The sequence below is a fragment of the Aspergillus melleus genome (genome assembly GCF_016097325.1).
Source record: "Aspergillus melleus strain CBS 546.65 chromosome Unknown contig5, whole genome shotgun sequence".
NCBI lineage: Eukaryota > Fungi > Ascomycota > Eurotiomycetes > Eurotiales > Aspergillaceae > Aspergillus > Aspergillus melleus.
Window position 1 is genome coordinate 525,176 of NW_025763374.1, and position 17,456 is coordinate 542,631.

The window sequence follows — 17,456 nt, forward strand, 5'->3', positions numbered from 1 at the left end:
TTAGAATATGGGTGATGTACGGCTTTGAAAGTACAACATTGGAATTAAAATCTTGACTTAATGCTAGCAGCGACCCAGATATTTCAAAGATACAGGTGCAGAAAGGACCTACCGTTATTCCTCTCATCGGAGACAGCAAAGGGATAAAAAAGTAAAGTGCCACGGATATGCATTTCGCGATACTCGATTTGGCCCCCAAATTAAACCCCTCGATGCGCTAGTTCAGACTAGACTCGAAACAGATTAGTTTCGCAGAGCAAATGATTGAATCTGACACATTTGACACTAAGATGAGAGACTAACATGACCCCTCGAATCGCGCCGTTGAGAAAAATTCAGTCTTCTGGCCCGACATCTGATTCCAAGTATTCAATAGAACCATGGCCACTAGCACATCCACCCCCAGCCAAGAACTGGTGATCGGCACACGGAACTCCAAGCTAGCGCTCGTGCAAGCCGAGCGTGTCTCGCATGACTTGGCGCAGCGGAACCCCGGGTTCCAGTTCCCATGGCGCACGGTATCCGTGAGCGGCGATGTGGACAAGACCAGCCCGTTCCTGAAATTCGGGGGCCCGTCCGACGCGGCTAAGAACATTTGGACGGAGGAGATGGAGGCGAAGCTCAAGGCCGGAGAGCTAGATTTGCTGGTCAACTGTCTCAAGGATATGCCGACTCGGCTGCCTGCGGGTTGTGTGCTGGGAGCTATTGTGCATCGGCAGGATCCGAGCGATGCGTTTGTTGTGAAGGAGTCGTTGCGTGAACAGTATACGGATCTGGCGCAGTTGCCGGCGGGTTCGGTGGTGGGTACGAGTTCGACGAGACGGAAGGCGTTGTTGGCGTTGAAGTTTCCGCATCTGGTGGTGCAGGAATGTCGTGGGAACCTGTAAGCACTGTCAGTTTCTGGTTATCTTAACACAGGTTATTGACTGTATCAGTGACACTCGTCTGCGCAAACTCGACGACCCGAATGGCCCTTTCTCAGCCATTATTGTCGCCACGGCCGGTCTTGTCCGCATTGACATGGCACACCGCATAACGAAACGTCTCTCGCCGTCTGAATTCCCCTACGCAGTTGGTCAGGGCGCATTGGGAATCGAGATCCGCGAAGATGACGCCCAGACCCTCTCTATGATCCGACCGATTGAAGATCGTCTCGTCCGCAAGATCTGCCTGGCCGAGCGATCTCTCTTGCGCACTCTGCAGGGCGGATGTTCGTCCCCGGTGGCTGTTTACTGCACTCCAGGCACGCCAGACAGCGCCGCAAGCCCTCGACTGAAACTAGAGGGCATGATAATCCATCCTCATGGCACTAAACAGGTGTCGGCTTCATCGTCCGCTGACGTAGGTACTGACGAAGATGCGGAAGAATTGGGTGCAACGGTTGCTAGATTACTTGAAGAGGACGGAGGAAGGGATTTGTTGCAGGCAATAGCCTTGCTTTATGAAAGTCGATATTGATCTCTGGGATCTTTGGTGGCCAGCGGATGGTTACAGACAGGAGAAAAAGAAGCACAAAACCACGTAAACTCCGAATACCGCAGTGTCATCGCAAGAGAGAAGAAAAAAAGAAAAAAAAAGAATCCCTGGCCCATGCCAAAAGAAGCAAATAAAAAAGAAAAAAGAAGAAGAGAGAAGGCGGGAGGCACACGGCCAACGCACACAGCCAACGACCGGCGGGATCAACACGGGGTTATTTCGATGCCACAGGCCTCCTCTAGGGTGCGCTTGCGCGCCATTGAGGAGGTCCTGGAGGTGGACGGGGCGAGTCCCGCAGCGTGATTAATAATTAGATACAGCATTCCGATGATATCCGGGCCCTGCTGATTGTGGAAGGCATACATCACAGATTTGACCTTAAATCATTAGTATTTTGGGTACCAGTGCATGCTTTGTGGGGGTGTTACTGTAGAATCCGCATCGAGGCGCACAAACTCCCACTTGTCCCCGTTGGTTGAGATCCCCCACACCGTGGTATCTCTGCGGCCGGCTTTCTTGCGAGCATGGTGAATCATGGCTAATGATGTTAGCAAAATCATGCTATTGTACTTTAAGAGAATGGCTTACCCATATAGGCCAGAACTTGATAGAAGCCGTCTACGCCCTCTCTCTTCGCTTCAACTATGAGCAGGTTCGCCTCCTGGTCCTCGTAATCTCCGTACCATAGGGAGTAATCGGCCTTGCCCGTCAGGGTAACACGGCCCTTTTTGTAGAACCAAGGGAGCTTCAATTGGGTCTCATGCTGAAATTGGACGCAGTCGTAACGGGTCAAAGATTCGAAACAAGACCAAGACTTGGTTCGATTGAGATCAGCTCTTTTTCTACTTGCGAGCGTCGTATAGAGAACCGCGGTTATGCTCTTGGCCTTCGGCTCGTTGCTCGGCGAGCCTCTCCGAGCCAGGGCGTAATCGGCCAACAGAGGATCTAGTAATATTAGCTGCAAAGCTTCATACGAGTAGATTAAGCTTGTAGCAACTTACTGAGATGATCAGGGAGCGCGCGTTCATCCTGGAACCTCAACACCAAACCCCCTGTAGACTTCACGCATCTTGATCAAGGTGATGGCTTTTGAGGGGAACTTCCCTTTGTCTGCCTACCGTGTTTGTCACTTCCACTGCGCTTTCCAGCGTTTCACAATCATCGCGGTTGCGTGTTGACCCTCTGCTCGAGTTGCGCATCGTGGTTGAGACATTTTTGGGTTGATTTCGGGATATCCCGAGTAGCGAACGCGTAGAGCTGGTAGGGGTAGGGAGAGAAGAAAGGACTGTGGGTCTCGTCACCAGTGTAGAGGAAGGAGTAAGTAAATATTTGGACAAGAGAGAATAGGGTAGACCTAATGCCCTCAAGGGAATGTGGGCAGTTCCTTGAATATTGAATAACTACCTGTGAAGTACGAGTACGGAAGTTTATGTGAAGTAAATGGGAGATACCAGTGAATTCCAAGTAGTTAGGGCAAGGAAAACAGCCACACCCTGCGAAGCAGCGGTGTGAATTATGATTTCACAACTATTTTTCTAAACCTCTCGAAGTTAATAATACTAACAAAACCAGCTCTGACTTAACTCTTACAGCGAAAATAGGCTTTAACTTCGAGTTGTAAATCAAACCCTTCACCCATTCTTGGGGTACGGCGGGCCATAGCCGCCACTCCGCAACAAAAAAAAATTCCTCTCACCGCTCGCTTAATCATCTACCGTACTTGATCACCTGACGCACGCCCCCACCTGACGCACGAATTTTACCTCAGCATCTATATAGAAATGAAGCTCTACAACCACACACATTCAGTATTATACAGAGATTTTTAGAAGGATGAATCAATGCATTATATTGAAACTATTTACAACATTTTTTACTGCCGAAAGCGCTCAGGCAGGCGGATCTGTTTACCGCGGCGATTGAGCGTTGGAGGGACTTCATTAACAATCTTAGGTTCTGCAGCAGCTCTATCACTCGATTTCTTTGTCTTTGGAGTTACAGAGACCTTATTCTCGCCTGTCTGAGCGATATTGAAGTCATTTTGAAGTTGTATATCAACTTGCTTAGCGAGCTGATCATCCCGCTTTTTCTGTTTTCTTGCCTCTGCCTCACGAACCCGCGTTTCTCGATTTGAAGCGCGGACTCGTTTACACTCTTCAATTAAAAGCCTTTGATTTTGCTTCTCTCGCTACTTACGAAGCCTTTTCTCTTCTTTTGAAATTTTAGCGAGCTGTACAGCCTCATCTCTTTCTGTTTGAAGGTCACGAGCTTGCTGAATCTTTTTAGGAGAATAAAACACCGCATAGCCGTTCTCAGGAGCCTGTAATTCAGATAAAAGAGGTTTGTCTCGCTGACGTTTCTTTTTCTCTTGAAAAAGGGCCTCTTCAAGGCCCTGACAGTGTAATTTTAAGATGACATTCTCTGTAGAGAGATGATGCATTGTCAAACTCAACTTTTTTGTCTTTTGATCATATAAGTCAACAATTGCATGCTTAAGAAGTCTCTCAATCTTCCTCTAATTCTCTGCACCAAGCACTGAGCGAGATGACTCACTAAAGAATAGTCAATTATTGTTATTCCGATTAAATCGCGATAAGACGATATCAGGATTCAACAGTCAAACGCCTACCGATTTTCACGAAGAAGCGATATTTTCATTAGATAAAGCGCTCTCTCATGACGGCCAAAAGAGACGAAAGAAATCTCTTTTCGTAATATGACAAAGATCTTAAGATTCATGAAAAAATTGTTCCAATCTTTCTCTATACGCTGTAAAAAAAGGCCCGAAGATTCCAACGTCAAGTGGCTGAAGCGAATGCGTAAAATGAAACAGATAAGTCATTAAGAGAATCTTATTTGTCTCGCAGTATTCGAAAAATTTCATATTAATATGAGATCCGTGGCTGTCAAGAATAAGAAGCTTTCAACGCCGTCTCGCTTTCGCTTTTGTCTTTCGATCGAATACATTTTGTAGTCATGCGTATTTTAGCTTGTCATTCGTCCATCCTGAAGGTGAGAATGTAAAGAAGTAAGGATGAAAAGAAGGATCAAAATCCTGCAGCCAGGAATCTTGAAGCTTTGAAGAGGCTGTTTGATATATAAGATCTGGAGATAGCGAGATTCTATTCGCGCAAATACAGGCAAGCGTTGTAATCCATTTTCGATTTCTATTCTGAAGCTGTTGTTTCATTCCATTCTTCTTGTATAATGATTTAAAGAAGATTCTCTTCGCTTTACTAAGTATTCTGATCAAGAAGCCTTTTTCGTTCATATTATAGATATCTTCCTGCTGTATATCGTATTTCGAAATCTTGCGAGTCAAAAGTTCAAAATATAATGCGTAATTTAACACAGAATCAGTCTTTTTTCGAAAGAAGTCGATCTTAGTTATATAGCGAGAAATAAGATTATCACTATATCGTTTTATAAAGCGGCTCGGCCATTATTTTCCGGGACGATTATTAGAGATCTCGTGAGCTAGATTTTGCAGCATTTCAAATGATATATAAAGGCCTTTTTTGCTCAATCGATTGATATTAGAAATAAGTATTTTCACTTGTCGATTATTAAGCAATCGTTGGTTCTGATATTGCTCATCTTTGAAATGCTGAATGCTGCGAAATCTTTTTGATAGTGTTGATCTATGAATTCCATACTTTTTTGCAATAAAAATAAGAATAGATCTATTTTCAAGCTTCAGAGAATTTAATTCTGCAATCGTCTCGTCAATAGGAGCCATATTGATGATGATATTGAGGTTTAAAGATATTCAAAATATCGGTGTAGAATCGATTTTCGTGCGTCAGGTGGGGGCGTGCGTCAGGTGATCAAGTACGGTACTACATTGTGGCCGCGGGAGTTGACTAAGCCGGCATTTCATCGCCTTGCTCAGCCGAAATAATCGACCAGTCAATTATTCAACATAATTGCTTCTTCCTGTTGAGTTGATTGATCATCATTTTGAAGCTCCAGAGATTGCATAAATACGAGCTATATCGCATAGTTAGAATATCAAGACCTTCAATCGAATCCGTGGAGATCACGTAATTCAGTGCTTTAGTTATTCCTGCCAAGCCCTCCAAACTGTCATAGTTATGAGCCCGGAATCGTTCTAGGGATTATCGCTTTGGTCATTTTTGAAGCTAAACAGAATCCGTTTTGAGCAATACAGTACAGCAATCTCGATGGGACATCAGGAAGCAAGACAATACATTTGAATTTGATAATATGACTTCATCATTCGATATTGAAAGTGCCACGAAGGTTAAAGTCATCCTGAAAAGACGAGATGACTGGCGCAATTGGATTTTCAATATTGAAGAATATGCTGAACGGCTAGATATATGGGATTATTTCAACCCGAAAGAAGATGATTATTTTTCGACATCTATGAAGTCTACGAGATTTCAAGATCTCATTGAGTCGAATTATTGGAGATTTCAATTAGATTTTCAGGACTATAAAGATTCGAAAAACAACATCGCAAAGATTGAAGAAGCAATTAGATTGTCAATTGTTATACATGTTCAATCGTTTGTCGAAAAAAAGAGACGTTTCGAAATACTGAAGGCGTTAAAACAGCAATATAAATCAACAACGGAGAAATTAGAAGATAAGACTTTGAAACAATATAAGACAGTCATCAAGAAATCTTCATGACAAAGCAAAATCAACGCATGGATTCAAGAATTCGAACACATTTATTTAATGATCAAACGATTCGATATGTCTGAAAATCAGGATCATTATATACAGTGAGACTTCCTAAGGTCGATTGAAACTGTGAATGCTATATACGCGAGTCAAAATTATGCGAAAATCAGAAAGATGTCATTTATTGATTTGCTAAGCGACTTTCAATCTCATCTTGTTAACAGCGGTAGAAACGATTCAACAGCTTCAAATCATCTATATGTCACTTTCAACGATTAGAGCGATTCAACATCAAACACGTAGAAATTGCAGGATCATAAAAAAAAAGAATTTCTATCTTATCCGCGTGAAAAAAGTCATCAATATAGAGACTACTTGTATTTTTATTTCAACACTCGATCGAGAGATTGGAAATCCGATAAAAAGATTATAAAAGATATTAAAAATTTCGCTTCAAGATCAGATCTACGATCTCAACGGGTCAAATTGATTATTAAGAAGAATTGGAAGAAAACAGAAAAAAAGTATCAAGATCATTATGTCATGTCGTTTGCATTTAATGTTTTGAATGATTTTCTGTTCAGAAATTGCTTTATTATCGATACCGGATCCTTTACACATGTTTGTAATGAGATCTCGCATTTTGAAAATATTGATTATTCAAGAAATGGACAACTCCATGCAGGGGATTCAACCATCCAAATCTTAGATATTAGAAATGTGAAAATACGGCCAAACTGCAGAGACGAGAAAGACGATAAAAAGATTATTTTTATTAACATTGCTTACATTCCAGGTCTGCATACAAATATCTTCAGCATTCGAAAGTTTAAACAAGCAGGATATGATTTCAATATAAATCGCAACACAATTTTGAAGGAAGGAAGAGTCGTTTTCTACATGAAGGAACATTCATCTGATTTGTGGATTATTAAGAAATCAAGCAATATTCAGTACGGCTTTTTAATGATCAACGATCAAGAAATCCGGAGATCAGCGAGATCTTACGTTTTGAAAGGCAATAGCGATTTATGGCATTGTCGGATGGTTCATTTTTATTGAGATGCATTTTGTCATCTATTTGAGACTGTTACAGACGTTCAAATTGACAACTTTAAAACAAAGTAATATAATAACAAGAAATGTGAAGTTTGCAAATTTTTTAATGTCTCACGGCAGATCTCGAGATATCTTATGATGAAAGCAGAAAGCTTTTTTCAATGTGTGCATTTTGATTTTATTCAAATAATTTCTGCATTGAATGGAGATTAGTGGATCTTTCATTTTTATGATGAAATGATTCAATTCCATTTTTTTACCGCTCACCGAAAGAAAAACGATTGTGTTAACACGATCATCAATTTTACGCGTCAAATCAAGAATCTATTCAGTCACACTGTTAAGTTCTTCAAGAGCGATTGTGAGCAAATTCTTGGGAATATGATTAAGCAATTTGAAGCGCTTGAAAGGATCATATACGAATATTTGGTAGTCAACACATTAAAACAAAATGATCCGGCAGAACGTGTTGGGTCAATATTGATTATAAAAATGAGAAAATTGATGATTGAAGTAAGATTATCTCGTGATCTCTAGTTTTGGATTATTTTAGTAGCAGCAAATATTGTTAATCGCATTTCAATTGCCGCTTTGCAGTGGAAAACCTCTTATAAAAGAATTATAGAACAAAAGTCTGATCTTTCAGGATTTCGAACAGTTGATTGCATTGTTTATACGAGGCAGGATCAGGAGAGAAGCAATAAAATGGCTTTTCGCGTCTATAGAGGTGTTCTTCTAGGATTTGTGGCTTCAAATATCTGGCATATATGGAATCCGAAGAGGCAGTGTGTTAAAGAGGTAAGAAATGTAGAGTTTGATGAGACAAAGTTCTATGATCTCACGCAGCCGTTTCTTAAAGATTTCATTAGCGAGATGTCACCCGAGCCATCTACAGAGATGTTAGATTTATTGAGAGGTGAAAGGATCTTTCTCGAACAGGAAACGGATCAGATAGAGTCTGCAGAAATCTTGAGATTGTTAGAAAATGTGCAAAATTCAATCAACGTTTTAAATAATAAAATCAGATTTTTATTAATATTTCAATTGATTTCTGATCCGAATACTGAATTTCACTATAATTTGATTTCAGATCAAAGCTGCATCAATACAATTTTAGCAGGATTTTTAGAGCTTTTAGATGATCTTTTACGAGATAAATTATCTTCACGGATTCTGCAGGATTTGTTATAAATCACTATTTCAGCAAAAAGAGGCTCTGAGCTCTCAACTGAGCAAATCATCTAATATAATAATTTCGAAATATAGGAAGATCACGATTCACAACGCTCATCGAGATCAGGGAGTGGAAGACAAAAAGAAAAAGGTTTTATTGATGATGGAATTTGTGAAGAGAATATTCTACATATGAGAAGAGTTCCAAAGCCAAAGAAGAATCTCCAATACATCAGTTATATAATCATTGAATTAGAATCATTTATTGAAGTCTCGAAGATCGAAAAGGTTTTTTTTATAGTTATGGATCTGATATAGAAAAAAAGAAAATAATGATATCGAAACAATCTTTTTTATTGTCGAATTCTTATTCAGAAATATTATAACATCTGTTTAAGAACGAATTCTTGCATGTTGTGCAGGTTGAAGTAGATAATCTCAAAGCAATGGATGTTTTTGATTTTGTCGAAATCAACGAAGTTCGAGATTCGCAGATTCTTTCGTTCAAATGGGTTTTCACATACAAATTCAATGAGGATGACAACTTCACAAAAGCAAAAAAACGTATCTGTGTGAGAAGAGACCTTGAAAGAAACACAATTGCTAATAATTTTGCTACAACAGCGTTCGCGCGAGCATTCCGCGCTATCATGGCACTTGTAGCAGCTTTTGATCTTGACATCGATCAAAAAGATGTTATAAACGCGTTTTTAAATGCAACACTTGATGATGTTATCTATACAAGATCACCAGACGGTTTTTATACTAAAGGCAAGATTTGGAAGCTTAGAAAAATACTATACGAATTACACAAATTGTCACGTCTTTGGCAGAAAGATTTGGTCATTATTCTGCTTAAATTTGGCCTTCTATCTGTTTCCGAAAAGCAATGCCTTTACATGAATGAATACATGATCGTGTTGGTATATGTGAACGACATTATTGTGATCAACTTATTTATTTTTATCGTTCGTGAAGTCGCCAGATGATTCAAGAAAGATTTTGTAAAGAAATATGAATTACAAAAAATGAAAGAAGTGAACTGATTTTTAGGAATCAAGATTATTTGAAATAAATCTCATAGGAAGCTCTGGCTTTGTCAAGATGCATATCTAGAGAATATTATTGTAAAGTTCCATTTGGATGATCTTATAAGATGGCCAGATACACTTCTATCGAACATTTTGGATCTCTCGTTTTACGAAGATCAAGCATTAGAGACGAAGATCAAAAAATATTCTATGAAAATAGGATCCGTTTAGTATTCTGCAATAATCACACGATCTAATATTGCACATGTAATAAATCGTTTATCTAAAGCGCTGAAGAATCCGTCTTTAAATCACATTTAAATTGCGAATAGAATTATTGTCTATTTTTACGCAACTTGATTTTTTGCGATTGAATATGCCGCCGATCCAAACATCAAAGAAGTTGTAATAATCGGATTAGATGCTGTCTTTGCTGATCGATCTGACTGCCGCAATTCGGCAAGATATTTTGTTAAGTTATACAACGGTCCAATTGAATGGAAATCAGACAAACAACGTGTCATTATAATTTTCACAATCGAAGCAGAGTTTCTCGCTCTATTTGAGGCTGCAAAGGCCACCTATTGGTGGAGCAGAGTTTTTAACATTATGAGATTCGATTCTTAACATGAAATGATCATTTCCTGTGACAATCAGCAAACCGTTCAATTGATTAATTCAAAAGATGTTGAGCAATGTTCTAAATTGTGTCACATTGATATTTATCAATTATGGCTTCGCCAGGAAATTTAGAGAGACAATCTATATGTAGAATGGATTTCTACCGATCGAATGATCGCTGATGGTCTCATGAAAGTCCTTCTGGGTCAGAAATATCGCAAATTCATAAAGATGTTGAATCTTGTTAACATCAAAGACCTCATTTTAGCCCAAGAAGACAGATAGGTCTCGCAAGGCGCTGAAGGGATGTGTGGCCGCGGGAGTTGACTAAGCTGGCATTTTATCGCCTTGCTCAGCCGAAATAATCGATCAGTCAATTATTCAACATAATTGCTTCTTCCTGTTGAGTTGATTGATCATCATTTTGAAGCTCCAGGGATTGCATAAATACGAGCTATATCGCATAGTTAGAATATCAAGACCTTCAATCGAATCCGTGGAGATCACGTAATTCAGTGCTTTAGTCATCCCTGCCAAGCCCTCCAAACTGCCATATACATATTGTAAAATGATTCTGGTGCATACCCGGTCAAGGAGCCACGTTGTTCCGAGCCGTCCCTTCCCCGGATGCCTCATATATTTAGCTCAGCTAGTTCCGCACCTATCGTAGGACAATCATATCATTCATTTCCTTCATCTCTGTTCACTACGTTGGCCGTAGGGTCCTCGGCGAGCCATCCACGTAGTGGTGCTGTGTTGACGTGGCCTTCGCCCTGCATTGCATCCCTTGCACCGTCACGGCGCGGTGTGTGGCTCGATCCCCTTTACAATATGTCAGCAGATTGATTGATTCGATCAAGGCTGTTTTTGCGACGGCAAGGGGCAAGGGATCAGACAAAGAGAACGAGCCTCGTCTGAGTCTTGCAGCAATTAAGGCCATCTCCAAGAAGAGCCTGAGAAGATCGCAGGTGGGATCATACAGGCCATGTTTCGACAGTCATCAAGCAGGCTGAACCACGGCGGGACGGTCCATAGTACCCTGACTGCTAGAAATACGCTGTTTACTCCGACAAAGCCGGCAAGGAAGCGAATGCTGCCAGATCCTGGGCATTAGGCTCATCAAGTATGCGTCTTCTGTTGTGCCCTTTTGCAATTCTTTGAGAGAGCCCCTAAGCTAACAGTATTTGGTACAGGACCGCTTCACCCTGGCAAAGGGAAAGCACGACGGGAAAGAAGTGAAAAGGGCGAAGAAGGGGAAAAAGTTATCGTTGAATCTCCCGATGCAAAATGATCCGCCCCGCAAAAGGTCTCTTGCACATTGGGAGCATCGGTCCTTCTCGGGAGGAAAACCGCTATCGGTCAATAATGAACGGGGTCGCGGACGTGGTAGAGGTAAAAGAGGCCATGGGCGGGGATGGAACGGTGGTCAGGTTGCTGGTTTACGAGTGCCCGTCATATTGGGCAGTAGTGCGTCTTGAGAATACTGTGTGACACTGAATTTGCTCCGATAGTGATGGAAGGCTGCTGAGAGCCCCCAAAATAGCCCCTGGCCGAGACTGGTTTGAGGTGTTGGAGAGGAGGTTGATGAATACTCCTCGCGGTAGAGGCCAGAAATTGAAGATGCGCAGAAGGGTAGCAGAAGCCAAAAGACAAAGAAAGCGACAAGAAAAGGTGCAAGGACTACCTACCATAGCTATCACGGCTATAGAACCCGACGAGGTCAACCGGTCCTTCAATATCTAGACAGTTACCATAGCAGGTTGCATACTATTACATGGGCCTCATTGAAATACTTGGTAAATTACTCTATTCGCATTATATATATGCCCTCACTGGCGATAATCTGAATCTAAGATAGTTCTTCAAGAATATCGGCGCTCTCGATGGTAGATTAAAGGTCCAGTAAAGATTAGTAGATTTGTAAGGCTTTCAATCGCTTAATCGAGGAATTGGTCTATTGTTCGATCTATACTGCTATAAACCTAGGTCCATGCGCTCTTGATGTACTCAAAAATTGCCATCAATCACATAACAAGAGGGTTTCAGCTAGCGAAACACCATGATTTTGTAAGCCATAGGGCGGGGCTATGAGTTGAATATCTAGGCTCACCTTCCTTTTAAAAGTGTGGTGCTCTAGTAATTGCTACTGAAGATCCCCAGTAGGATCATATCAGGTTAAGTATATTGCACTATAGCCTCGCATCGGTGTATATTCTATCAGAACCGAAACCCCTATTTTATAAGTGATCACTTCTAAAAAGCTGCGTTTGATCGCATTCATAGATGATCGGAATAGATACTACGGTAGGTTGGCAACTATTGCTGGCAAGGTGTCATTTATTCAAATGCCACTGTATCCGACATGCGTGGGATTGGAATGTGATGATATACTCGAAAGCTTCGACCAAGGTACAGAAAATGCGATTTATAGCTAACTCTAACAACGACATATAAGGAGCAGGTTCCCATCCAAGCCTTATCTTCCCATGATACTTGGAATAGTAATTTATGCACCTGTAGGTCTCGCGAATGAAGCCCAGGTTTAATCGATGGATACTGAGTGACACCGAATGAAGTCATCATCGGCCCATGAGGATTGTAGTTGCCCCATTTGTCCAAACTAGAAGTTTAATATGATATCTGCTTGGAATATCGAAGAGCCTTGTATTAAGCCTCCTGAGATACTAAGTTCCTTTACAGACCCCCCTGCCCAGACCCAAACACGTTATACTACCATACAGCCACGGGAATGGCCCCTCCTCGAGACTGGTTCGCCCAGTTAGAGAAGAAGGTGACGAAGGTTGCTCGCGACATACGCCAGAAAAGGCAGATAAAGCAGCTTTTTGAGGCAGCCAAGGAGGTCCGAAAGAGGCAGAAAGATGAGAAGTGCTATCCCACCATACCTGTAACAGGTATAGACACGAACGAGGTTGAGGAGTTCTTCAAACTAAAGGAGATCACAATGAAAGACCCAGAGGCCTGGGGCATCGGCCCCGACGACACAGTCGAAGTTCCTGCTTACCTTCGTACGAATTGAACCCCTACAAGCTCCACTACTCAAAGTATCTAACCTATATAGTCGAATCGATGAGAGACGAGAAAGAAATCTTTCGCCGTGCTCCTAATAAGGAGGCGCTGAACCGCGTGAAAATCGATACGATCCTGAAGGCGGCATGGTGCATCAAAAGGCATGACAACGTCCAGGCACAACTTGAGCGCAATCTTAGAGTCGATATACCCATTGACCGCCCCAAAAAGACCGTTGTAGGGGCGGTGGACTACGCAGTTTGGTACGGCCGCAATGCTCACGATCAAGCCGCATGCATCTGCATAATTGAGGCTAAGAAGTCAGACCAAGACGGCTTTTATCAGGCACTGAGTTATATGGGTAAGTGTTTGTTTTATATCCAGTCTAAAAATTGGATCCACTAACATGAGTGATGCTAGCGATGATTCTCAACATCCGGGAAAGGGATGGCTGCACCCGTCAGGTGGTTTGGGGCATCGCCACAAATGCTAGAAATTGGTGTTTCATACGCCTTAACCCCGATCGAACTGTATGACAATTTCCATTCATGAAAGAAGAGTAGTCTAGCTAACCAAAAAAAGTACTCGAGTATCACCTTAAGTCTGGGACGGGATGAGCTCCCGGAGATTTTGACTTTGTTGGCGGCCATCATGGACCAGGCTGCCATTATATCTCCCGTGTCGTCGATTGCGTCATAGAAGGCACAAAATGCCAGGTCAAACCCTTTCGATTCTTGCATGTCATGTATAGTTTATGGTGCTTTGTATTAATTATGAGTCTCTTTGTATGACAATGTGAAGCTTTAGCAAGAAACATATATCCCACCTGTAGACCCTTTAACTAACCCTACAGCAGTTCAAGACCATTTATTATGTCATTGTTCACCAGTCATTTATAAGCGATCTCTAAAAGGCTCCCACGGAGACTAGGGTTGATAACAGCGTGTGATTCGTACCGGCCAGCGGTAACCCGTTTTCTGTTATCCTACTACAGGCCTACAATATTACTCACACTCCCATAGAACGCTGAACTATAAGAAACCTAAAAAATGCTTTCTCTATTAATCGAAAAATGACCATCTTCCTTTCTAGTCGTATCCTAAACGCGACATCTCATACTGCGCGGTGATTCTCCGTTTGCTCAATCGGTGATTATCTTCGATGGCAAATACAACAAACAGCCGTACTATTGGTTGCGAATGTCCCATCATGGACTTCCCAAGACCATTATTTACCTTTCCTCTGAGCAAACCCACAGGTGACCGAACCTGGGAACCGGGAGTATAACCCGCAGCACGTGACTGGGGAAGGCTCTTCCCTAAAAGTACAGTACGAGTGCTATGACTCATATATGCATCACCGAGGAACGCTAAAGTGCTGTCCAAGAGCTGAGGGCTACTATCCGCACGTCCTCTCTACCCAAGCTCAAGCGACACATTTTCTTCTGACCGATTTTTGTGCAATACTCAAACAAAATAGAGCAGCAAGATGGTTGTGATCGATATTGATCTAGATTACGCGGACAGGACAAGCACACAGCTTCTAAAGGTCCTCAAGGCTCGCAAAGCTAGCTCTTCAGATAGCAAAAGCTACTGGGACCGTCGTAGAAAGCAGGGACCCAGTCTACCCAACTATTTAGGTAAGCTTGATCAATATGCGAAGAACGGACCTTCTAATCTTCTACGATAAGCCTCTGCACTGGACGACTTTACTCTAGCATTCAGCCCCCGAGCAGATTCCGCACTCGTCCGATCTCGTGTGAACACTATCCTCTTTTCCGTCGTCGCCGCCGTCAAAAGGAATCATGTAATGTCCTCGGCAGGCCCAGCAAGCAGTCTGAGAGCTTCGAAGGATTGGGAGAGCTTGGAAAAAGATTCGGGTTGCTGGCCAAAGTTTAACAGAATCGATTGCTTGCGTCTTTCGATTGGACGGCAAGTGACTATGCCAGACCTTTCGCTTACGCCAAATCGGTATCTCCGGTCTAGCGCTGATGAGATCGTGTGGTATGGCGACGTTGAGAACCTTGACGCCATTCTTGTGGTTCACGAAACTACAAGTCCTTTTACAGACGAGAATATACTATTGCCGCCAGCAATGTGTGCGTGTATTGTCCCATTCCTTGAGTACTACACCTTCTCATTGATAATCACTTCTAGTAATGCTCCATTACAACCGAAGGCGTGCAGGCAAGAGGTCAAGGCTATACGGCATTGTTACCAACAGCTATCAGTGGTGTTTTGTAAAAATGGAACATGGTGGCCAGGTAAGAACCTTTAGGTTGAAATGACCAGTATGACAGCAGCTGACTACTCTCCGTTAAGTATTTTCAAACCCTTTTGGACTGGAGGCATCAAAGCGAGAGGGATACGATTATCGATCACTTGCGGTATATTATTGATCAAGCACTTGGTTTACTAAGAGGAAGCCCTATCAACATATTGCCTCCGCAAGGCAATATCAGCTCTTCGACCGAGTGTGTGGTCTGGAAGGACCTGAATGAGAGTAACAAGGTCGATAAATCGGATGACGAGATGGGTTCAGGTGGAGACAGCGATTTCTATTAGCTCCTTTCCGAAACCACCGTGAAGTATATTTGAAACGAGATCCTTGCTTTGATACGCTACAAAATAAGCGCCATTATCCACTACACGTAGAGGTATAGGCGGACTAGCTAGCAACTTCTGTTTGATTGAATGGAGAATTACGTAATTGAAAATAGCAAATCTATGCGTAAACAATACGACAGTTGATCGTGGAGACAGGAGACCACCCTCAACCACCAAAAGTAAGGGCCTTTGCTACCTTGTTCGCGATCACACGTGATACATACGTGACATTTACATACAATATGGATCATTATTATATCACGGGTACCGTACCAAGGTCATCCTGACATAGCCGAGTAGTCACCTTTCCCTCAAGAATCTCCAGATCTCTCACTGTTGTGATCTCAGCTTATTGAATCCAACAGCGACCTATTTTCAACACATAATTCCCAGCCTTTCAGTCAAAGCTAGACACGGCAATACGATAGTCATGGCCACCGGCCTGAAAAGGTCAAACGCATATCAGTTCACACTGCCTCTTGATCACAGTCAATCCATACTACAGAAGCTTCCCGTCTCGGAAACCACCGATGCTGGCGAAGACACAATCTACGAAACATTTCAGATAAAACCGCATAAAGGAAAGTGGAATGTCGCTCATGAGCATCCTGTAGAAATCCCCGACCGTCTTAGTAAGCTTTCACAGTGTTCAGCTTGCAACTATTGCTGACACTTCCTAGCACGCGCATTGGATGACCAGCAAGTTGCAAATAATGGAAAGCCTGGCTCTCCAGAATTCGAGAAAGCCCGTCTTCAAATGATTCTGTCTTATGTTTTGGCCAACAAAAGACGGAACGCGAGAACACATGACCACGGGCACGACTCACCAGACTCATTTTCCTCGTGCTGTTTGCTCAATTTTGAGGTCAATAAAACCGTGGAGCTGGTTGGACTTCGCCGGGGCAAGATGACGCTTTTTAGAAGGCACTGTGAGTATGCATTAAACCATGAGAATGAGCCTTATCCCACCTTTATAGTAAATACCAAGGGGTCCGACGTGCAAGATCTGATACCATGTATGGGTATGAACAAAACCTATCTTCCCACGCATTCCAACGCTTACTTACATTCCCAGCCATGGTCCATCATGCCAGAATGGCCGCTGGCCTCCAAGCGCGAACTATTTATGGTTTACTATACAATGGGGTGGATTGGTACTTTTTTAGGTTGTGCACCGACTCCAAGGTGAGACTATTCAGTCATATCAGTCCCTGGATTATCGAAGTTAATTTAGGTCCAGCTTTGTTCTGCTCATGCAGGCAACCACAATTTTTTTTTGAGGGAGATTGTCGCTTTTCTTAGTGAGATCATTGACCAAGTGGCTGATCTGTCATTTGAAGGCTAGAAAGGACTAGATATGGCTCACAGAAATTGCTTAATTATCCTCTTTCCACCTCTGTGTGTTAGGACTCGGAAGCCCAATGATGCGGACTGATGAAGGTATGATTCTGTATTGAAGGTGGCATGGGCTGAGTGCTTGCTTTACGAGAACCCAGTATATGGGGCATTACCTACACTCGAATTCTAATTATTCAGGTGTCACATTCCCCGACAGCCTTGATTAATCACTAGTTCGTAGCTTCCTCAAGTTCCCTACTAGTCTTTTCATAATAATACAAGAGAGTTGGTTGCCTTAAGTATTCCAAATAATAGCTGTAGCATTGGGTCAAAATTCGATCCCATTCCTGACACTAACCAGCCGTATTTGGGGTACAGTTAGGGCTGAACTGCAGTCCAGAAGCATTTATGTACGGAGATAGATAACTAGACGCCGTGGCAGTGACCGAATATATGGAGGTATAAAGCAGCC

The 17,456-nt window shown here is 42.4% G+C and overlaps 3 protein-coding genes across 3 annotated transcripts; 2 read left to right on the top strand and 1 right to left on the bottom strand.

Annotated features, from left to right (window-relative positions):
• Positions 1-380: 380 nt before the first annotated feature.
• Positions 381-1,458, top strand: LDX57_008684 (uncharacterized protein; the record flags this gene model as incomplete). The annotated part of the gene is made up of 2 exons (XM_046090406.1): positions 381-883; positions 936-1,458. 2 exons carry the CDS (start codon positions 381-383, stop codon positions 1,456-1,458), a joined length of 1,026 nt encoding a protein of 341 aa, XP_045946381.1.
• Positions 1,459-1,679: 221 nt separating this feature from the next.
• Positions 1,680-2,504, bottom strand: LDX57_008685 (uncharacterized protein; the record flags this gene model as incomplete). Its single annotated transcript, XM_046090407.1, has 4 exons — positions 1,680-1,853; positions 1,905-2,014; positions 2,065-2,421; positions 2,474-2,504. 4 exons carry the CDS (start codon positions 2,502-2,504, stop codon positions 1,680-1,682), a joined length of 672 nt encoding a protein of 223 aa, XP_045946382.1.
• Positions 2,505-12,762: 10,258 nt separating this feature from the next.
• LDX57_008686 (uncharacterized protein) lies at positions 12,763-13,739 on the top strand (the record flags this gene model as incomplete). The annotated part of the gene is made up of 4 exons (XM_046090408.1): positions 12,763-13,039; positions 13,093-13,401; positions 13,461-13,570; positions 13,623-13,739. 4 exons carry the CDS (start codon positions 12,763-12,765, stop codon positions 13,737-13,739), a joined length of 813 nt encoding a protein of 270 aa, XP_045946383.1.
• Between the last annotated feature and the right edge of the window lie 3,717 nt (positions 13,740-17,456).